Genomic DNA, 9001 nt, shown 5'->3' with positions numbered 1-9001 from the left:
ATAATCACGTGTATGAGCGGAGATTTAAACCCTTTAGGATTACCTCTCCCTGTCTCAATCTGTTATATAGGTCTGTCTGGTGGGTGCTATCCTTTGGCCGAGCTGGGCCCATAATATTGTCTATTTTAATACAACTATTGGCTCCCATTGGTCAGAAAGCTAAAGAAACAGTTTATAAACCACACCCCAAAACTTAAACAGACATGAACATCCCCCAGGAATATTATGGTCTCTACGCATCTGCTGTTGGTTTGAATGAAGATTCTTATAGAAGATTCTTTTACAAATTATTTTTATTTGCTAAATGTCAGAAGAACGAGTGATAATTGTTGTCTTTCTTCAAATTCAAAATTGCATAAACAATAAAATATATATTGTGGAGGTTCCTCCACAATTAACACAGTGTTAGTATTTATTTAAATGTTTCATGCCATACATTTATAATTTCATTTGTTTGTGTGTTTATTGTTTTAGGTTGTTTACTATTATGGGTGCACACATTTAGTAAACGCCTTTGTTTGGTAATTATTAATTATTTGTTTGCTGAGTTGAAGGGCTGGCTGGGAAAGAGGACTGATGGAGAGATGAACCAGGAAGTGGAACAAACCATCAGGCTGCTGGAAGCAGGGGACCTGATGTTAAAAGAACTTTCCTCTTTCTAGTTATAGCCTAAGTCCTTAAATATTTTGATGTTAGGTTTGATTTGCGTTTGTTATGGTGTTGTAGTTAAAATATGTTGGTTTAAATTAATTGTTTATGTTTATACGTTGTTTGTCTTTGCCTCATCTCCCACCCCTTCTTGTGTGTGTAGGCTAGCCTTTGTGTTTAAATTCCCCTGTGTGTTCATGGTGGAAGGTCAGTTTTGTTTTGTTATCCTGAGTTAGGTATGCTTTAGTTGATTTCTTTTGGGCCCATTTTTGTCATATTTTGGAATTTGACGTTCTTTTTTTTTTTGAAGAATAATAGGAAAATAAATAGAATTTATTCGTTTTATGCCTTTGTCCCTGTGGTTTACTGAACGGACCGTAACATATATATAAAATAAATTAGAGAAGTTCAAAAAGGTTACAGTTTAGAATGCAGTAAACTTTTACTTTGGCTATGCTTGATAAATCAGAGAAAAAACATCTGCTACATAAATAGCCTTTACTTTTATTCGAATTCATTATTTAAACTATAAAATGTGATGTTTTGTTATGTAACTTTACATCGTCTTCATCAGGCTTGTCAGCTCGGGAGCCCACTGCGTGTTCAGCTTTGAGTTTAGTTATTTTTAGATTTTCTTCCAAGTCCTCCAAGATGCAACCGAGCTGTAAAACTGTGAGCGAAATATATATTTTAAACAGTCCATGTAAAGAACTCACCAGAGATTTGACTTTAATCATACTGAGTGCTTTCAACATTATTCAAATTTCATAGAGAGTTTTGGCTTAAAATGCAAGACGTAAGTAAGCAACAGTCTTCTTTTGTTGCTCACCTTGCATGATTTGCTGAGAGCTTAATAAGATGATCACAATCATGCAGACTACTTTCAGTACATTTTTTTGTCTTTCTTCATCTGCCCTGTTTATGTAATAACACTACAAATACATGAAGTATTGCAATTATTATCTTATCTTTTTGCCTATTACCAGTCTGATCCAACAGTCTGTGATGTATATTGACTTAATACTGCAGTCTGTGCTGAAAGCACAATTAGGTAGCCTCATTAGAATTAACAAGCAGAAGTAAATCGCCTCAATTTGCTTCATGGTTTAAGTAAAACACAGCAAACCCCTAAGCCTGAATCACTTTAGACTAAAGAGAATCTATTGAAGTTAATTACAATGAAAATAAGACCTTCCACAATTTCATTTAGTTTTACCAAATACAAACTGATGTATGATTTCAATCTTTTTTCACTGAACTGCATCTTTTTCCATTGCAAATTTGTATTGTCTAAAGAATAAGATATCACCATAGTTTTTTTTTTTTTTTTTTTTTTTTTTTTAGAAACGTTATTTGTTCCATGTGATTTTGCAAAAAATAATTATTTGAAATTTAAATCCAAACAAATCAACTTTAGCAAAGTGGCTGATGAGTAAAATACCAATTCACTGCAAAAAACAATTATTCAGTCAATTTCATATTTGAAAAGCCCTATTTACAATTATCACACTCTAACAGATCGCTGCATTAGCCTTTTTTTTCACTCGGGTGCTGCATTGTGACTTTGATAAATAAAATACGCAAAACTCTTTTTTTCTTTTTCAATTGGAATATTTATGTGACCTCCATGTAGTGAGCTCTCATTAAACAAAAAACGAATACATATTTTAGTAGTGGTTAATGTTTAAAGCCAATGATTGCCATATTCTAAATGTGACTTCCTACCAAAAAAAGCTAAATATTACGAACACAAATTAGTGCACTAAACTCCAGAATGTAACAGAAAATATCCAAATCAATTATTCATCAAGCAACATCAGAAGATTAGGTTTTCCATTTGTTTCCTGTTGAAATGAAATACTTTTTTAAAACTCTGCTTCTGCTGCCACCTAGTGCTCAGAACCTAGATTTAATCATGGCCTTGAAGAGCAGGGAAAGAATCCTCTTATTTATGCAAAGATGGATGGATGAGCAGATGGATTAACAGGTTAACTAGATTGTTGGGTAGACTTTGCAGGGAGTGGAAAAAAATCTCACATGACAAAAATTAATCATCACTCTGAACATGGAGGGTTCTTCTAGCACACCTGCCTCATAAGCTCAGTACTCACACGTATCTCTCAGAACCCCAGCTTTAATACTAAGCTGGGTGTATTTATATTGAAGCCAGTCAGAGATTTTTACCTGTCCGTTCCTAGGCTGGAGCAGATCTTATGGCTTGCTTTCTGTTGGTTGGGCTGTTATCGGGAGTCTCTCGGAATCCTTAGAGTAGTTTTCTATCAATTAAAACACAACAACTCAACTTATCTTTCTACAGCTTGAAAGGTCATAATTTCTTTCCTAACTTTTAAGGTTAGGATGACCCAGTACCTTGCACACATGCACACACACATTTCCTTCTGATACAAAACATTCCTTAACCCAAAGTAGCCAAATGACACAATTATTAATAAATAACCCCATTTCGCCACAATAGATCAAGCGACAGATGAAAATAAAAAATAAAAATAGGGGGGAGATTTAGCAAAAATTATATATATATGAAAGAGCTTAAGAGGAAGCTTTCTATTGATCAAAATAACAACAATCTCAATTCAAATTAGCCTAATGTTGTTGATCCCCAGGACTTTTGAGAAAATAACCATTACTTTTAGACATGAAACAACACAGTATTTCAGAAAATGAACATCATAGAAATTGTCAAACATGGATGGGGGAAGACTAATGGTCTGGGAATTTTTTGTTTCTTTATCATCTGAATAATTTGTCTTGACTGATGGAACCACAAATTCTGCTCTTTACCCCGCCTGGGTATCAATCTTTGACCTCAAGCTTGGGTTGTGCAGCAGAGCAATGATACAAACAAATACACCATCCAGGGATCACTTTGTATAGCTTAGAAAAACAAAAGGAAGATTGTGCAAATTTTGAACTCAGTTTGAAAGTAAAGAGGTTATTCATACTCAACAAACCTTCAATTTGGCTGAGTTAAAATTATTCTGCAAAAGTAAAAAAAGAGTAAACCTAAATTTCTCCACACAGATGTAACAGATTTTTTTGTAAAAGCTTGAAGGTCAAATATGTCAAAACTAGTCATTAGATTTAGGAAACCCCATAAAGCCAGGTAGGTTTTGAGATTATGTTCTTTCATCAAGTGAAAACTGCTTTTTGTATTTACTCAGGTTATTTTTGATATTAAACATCATGATGATGAACATCCTCAGTAGAGTTTGATCTTCCATCTGGGCACCGCTTTAGGACGCCAAAGACCGATCGAGTTTCTTTCATTCCTGCAGTTATTGCGGAGCTTAATCTCCCTAGTTTAGACTGTAATACCCAAAACATTTTCTATGTTTTTGTGGAATCCAAATTTTATATTCTTATCTTGAAAGTGTCATGCATCTAATGCACTAGGGCATGAGTTATTTTTTCTAATAAGTGTGTTAACAGACTGAATGCAATGTCATCTGTGGATGTTTTCTGTTTGTTATTTTTCTTTTCTGATGCCTGCTGCAAACGAATTTTCCTCTGGGATAGGAATAAAACTGAAGCTGATCTGAAACATTTGAGAGTGACAAAAAGGGAAAAATAAAAGTACAAAGGGAAAATACTTTTTCTCAGTCTTATAGAGCAGTAAGATAACTGAATGTGAGTGAAATTTAGTCTTGAATAAAAGCCATAACGATGCTTCTTTAGATTGTGCTCAAAAGTCTTAATTTCAGTGGCAACATGTGGAGACAATTAAAGCCTTTGAATGAGATATATAATGACAGATTCAGGCTGGAGTAGGAAATTTCAACCTTTGTAAGACATGTAGTGCTCTCTGATTGGAAGGGAAAATGAAAATCCCTCTGCACAGGGCAAACTGCATGTGCTCTGTCAAAGTTCTCATAACAGTCAGATTATTCTCTGAATGGCACTTAGGAGATCAGTTTCACTAAATTGAAGGAATACATTTTATTAGTTCCATCAACAGAGATTCATAGTTTATAGTTGTTCAGATTTGTACGTTTCAGTCAGCTTTGCTCACAAATGCAAGCACAGCAGAATGAAACTGCTGAACCACTTCAAATAGGGCACTTGGGCACTATTGGCAGATATTGATTGGACATTGCAGTGGAGGATGTTGATGAGGCAAAAATCAAACTTAGCCATAGGTGTGTATCTATGAAATATCACTAAAGACATCACATGAATTTTGAAGTTTTATATTTCAATATCTCAGAAACTGTTGATCTGCCGAGATTTTTCTGCACAATCAGAAAGAAAAAGAGGAAAATGTCCAGTGGGCAGTTGAGAAAGCAAAAAAAAAGAAAAAAAAAAACCTTGTAGATGTCAAAGGAAAATGAGGAGAGTGGTTTGAAATGACAGACAACAGGAGCTCAAACAACCTCTTGTTACAACACATTAACCAGCAGAAAAAGAGCACGTCGAATTCCTCTCCTGTTAGCTAAGAACAGAAAAGTGAGGCAACAATTTGGACAGCTCACCAAAATTAGGCACCAAAAGAAAAATGCTACCTGTTCTAGTAAGTTTTTATTTTGAAGTATTTTCAAAGCAAACTTGGTTGTCAGAATATGCTCAACATTAAAGCATGGGTCTATCCAGCCTTGTAGCAAAGGTTCAGACTGTTGGTAGTTGCATAATGGTGTGGGGAATCCTTTCTATGCCCTGTTTGGACCCATTAGTACCAACAGAGAATCATTCCCTGCCTGAGTTGTGTTGCTGATAGGTGGGTGGAGTCTCCAAAACTTATACTCAAGTAAGACTTGCACTATTTCAACATATATTGACTGAATTACAAATAAAAAAGTAGGCATCCTAGGAATTATTCAATTAAGGGTAAAAAAACATTCTGTAAAAAATGAACTGAAGTACTGAGCAACTGAATTTAAGATCTGATAAAATATTTAAGAATCATATCAGACAAAAAAAAAAGTTTTGTGTAAATTCTGGTACCTTAAAGACTACAATGAAAGACAAAAAATAAAAATAAAAACATAAATAGCAATTCAGAAATGACAAATTAAGGCAAAGGAAACCATTTCCCAAATCAGGTTTAGCAAATAGAAATTAGTTTTTTTTTTTTTTTTCAAACAGGAAAAATTAGTTAAACATGAAATGTAGGTTTGTGTCCAAGTCTGGTACATTTTTGGTTAAAACATGTTTATTCTTCTTTAAGTGAAGTTATTTACAGTGAGAAGACTATCCAGAAATATTACTAATAAAGAGTAGTGACACTTCATAATAAAATTACTCAAGTAAAAGTAAAAAAATGTCATAAAACTACTCAAAAAGTAATGCCTTCCCCCCAAAGGTTACTCAAGTAAACGTAACTGAGTAAAAGTAACTAGTTACGTCACACCTCTGGTTACTGACCATGTTTGTTCCTTTATAACCTCAGCATCCCCATCTTCTAATGCATACTTACAAAAGAAAGTATGCATTACAAGATGCATAGAACTAACCAGTTGGGTAAGATGATATCTTACCCAACTGGTTTCTTCAATCAATCAAATCATTAATTTATATGTTTAAGTGATGACCAAGTGCTTTTATAATAAAACTCAGGTATACAATCAGTTTGAAAACATGAACAAACATTGAAAACACATGAAAAGCAATTAGAATGCAGGTGCAATACAGATAAATATGCAGAAATGTGTGATACTATCAATGATTCCTAACATGTCAAATTTCCCAAGGGATCTGAAAACAATTATTAGTTTCTCTTTGTCACTCCTCAAACTGAAGAAGACAAGACAACATGCCTATCAATTAATTATCCTTGGAGTAAGAAAAAAGCCTTTAAGGGTTTATATCTTGCTCTTGATCAAGGTTTTCATGGTTTTAGAAAGAGAGACAGGCACACAGTTTCACTTATACTTCATTGTATTTAACAGGGAGCATGAGGTTCTATCCCACATGATCATGTTTTGCTTCACATGGGGTCAGCCTGGCTCTACCTTGTATGCTTATTTCTGAAATGCTCAGTGTCATCTAGGGGACATTGATGGAAAAGGTCTGTTTTCCAACACCACTCTGTGCTGCAGTAATTTGCTACCTTACAGAGATTTTTTATTTTTTAATTTTATTTCTCTTCGTTGATATGCACTAGAAAAATGACTCTTGGTTATTGTCCAACGTAATTTATCACAGTTCCAGCTGTATAAAAATGGTGCAACTATTACTCTGTGTCGATATTGGCAATTTAATTTGCTTCCCTAACAGAGCAGGACATTTCAGATACAAATCTGGTGGAGTCTATCAGAAAATTCCGTTATCACTGGGTATTTGAACAAGGTAATAATTCAAAATATTATAGGAGTATGGTTCATCAGAGACAAAATCAACATTAACATTTTCTACTGAAATCCATCCATCCATCCATCCATCCATCTATCCATCCATCCATCCATAACAACATTTCTCAAAATGATTTTGGAAAAAGGAAATAAATATTTTATTTGGGGATTTTCTTTCTTCCAAGTAAATATGCTCAAATCAAAGACGTGAGATCAAACGCGAGAACATTAGAAAATGAGATCACTGTCAAAAACGAACTTATCAGTGAAAATCATCTTTATAAGCAACAGGTATGACGTTACTCCACACATCAGTGACCAAGGCGAAAGATTTAGGCTACTGTGACTTCCAATCCCTCCAGCTGTGATTTCCTCTCCTACGCTGACAAGCGACACTCCCCCATTTTTTCGCCTTTTGTTCCGAGGTGGAGCCTGACACCCCGACTTTACCGAACCTGACTGCTGACGAAGGAGACGAAGGAGGAGAACCGGGACCAGCGAACATTGGCGAGTCTCTGGAACGCAAATCGGGGAGGGAACCTCACTAGACGGCTTCAGGGAAGGAATCAGCTTACAAATCCTACAAACCGACAGTGATCGACAGATCCGCACGAAAAGATGAATTATTTTATACTCCTGTCGGTTCTGGCCACGGTGGTTACCGGAAAGTCACCTCGCCTGAAATTTATTGTGAACGGTAAGACATTTATTTTGGACCGTTTCTGAGATTCAGCCTGATAAGTCTGCTTAATATTAATATCTGCAAGCTTATTCTTTCATGTCGTGTTCATTAGGATACATGAATAACTGAATGGTTGGATGGAGAGATGAGTGAATGAATGCATTCTTAGCTGATGCTCTCAAATGCCCCCCCCTCCCTTTCCCCTCAATTCGACACTGTTTTTTGTTTTTGTTTTTTTTGCAAGAGAAAAGTACAAACAGAAAATTATTATTCGGAGCACTTCATCAATTTTCTTCATCTGCCAACCGGAGTGTAAATTGCGCGCTCCAGCATTCAGGCCTCGCACTAATTATCAAAGCATTTAATTGCATTTGCACCTTTAGAAACAACTATTTTACAAAATCAAATTCACATATTAACCTTGTGTTAGAAAATACTTATTATGAGATTAGTGGGTTTTTTTTGTTGTTTTTTTACTATTTCAATTTGTTTGCATTTGTAGTTGTGGAGTGCCATAAAATTGGGGGCTATTCATGCAACTTGTGGATTTTCTGTCGTTCCTTTTGACAAACTCTGAGTTCCATTTCTTTAAATCCACATCTTTTTGCAATGCCCAGGACGACGATGCTTTAATTTGTCCTCCCACACTATCACATCCTGCAGACGCACAGCGAGAGATTAGGACCAGAGGCACTAATAAAGCAACTCTTCTATACCAAAGGGGGCTTCATGGCGCCTCTTTGCTCCAGAAAGGCTGTGTCTTTTTAAGAGCGGCCGGGCATCGCCGGAAAGCGTCATTATTATGATATACGAGTCTATGGAGGTTGACACGTTCATTGTAGCTGCCGTGTCCTTGCGGAGCTGCAATGCGGGACGCGGCAGCTGCTCCATACTGCAGCAGATGAATCAGGCTCGTATAAGAAAAGGCTGCTGTACAGTAAAAACAGGGGGGGGGGGAACATGTATGGCTGCATATATACTGGTTCATAAAGGGAACTTGAACGGACAAGAGAGCATTGAGTGGAAAATTTCAAGCCCAGTCCCCGTTATTCATTCCACTCACGCACTTTTACGCCGCACACAGACCTCTAATATATTCAGCAATCAATAGCGATGTGGCTGTGTGTCAAGTTATCCGGATCTGGATCGCTCTCCTCCCTCTGGATGGGGCAGCACAAAAAAACGCACCACCAGATGACGTCTGTGAACGTGCGTGTCATATCAATCAAACTCGTTGAAATGCATTTGCAGGCGGGACACACTGTGAAGTACAGGTAGAGAATGTCGGAGTAAATCCACGAAAGCCTCAGTCTGCCCCAAGGAACTCTCTGATGTTCTCATTTGGCACCCTTGAGCCAAATGAGGA

General features: G+C 36.3%; 1 protein-coding gene across 1 annotated transcript in view; it reads left to right on the top strand.

The window, feature by feature from the left end:
• Window positions 1-7258: 7258 nt before the first annotated feature.
• si:ch211-113g11.6 (uncharacterized protein LOC559008 homolog) overlaps window positions 7259-9001 on the top strand; it is a 39353-nt gene continuing 37610 nt past the window's right edge. Inside the window, exon 1 of the mRNA XM_044116549.1 lies at window positions 7259-7650. Within this exon, the coding sequence (XP_043972484.1) occupies window positions 7572-7650 (79 nt within the window). The 5' untranslated portion in view covers window positions 7259-7571. The remainder of the gene's footprint in view (window positions 7651-9001) is intronic.

This window comes from Gambusia affinis, linkage group LG05, assembly GCF_019740435.1.
Source record: "Gambusia affinis linkage group LG05, SWU_Gaff_1.0, whole genome shotgun sequence".
Lineage (NCBI taxonomy): Eukaryota > Metazoa > Chordata > Actinopteri > Cyprinodontiformes > Poeciliidae > Gambusia > Gambusia affinis.
Note: the sequence above shows the minus strand (reverse complement) of the source record. Positions and strands in the feature narration are given on the sequence as shown.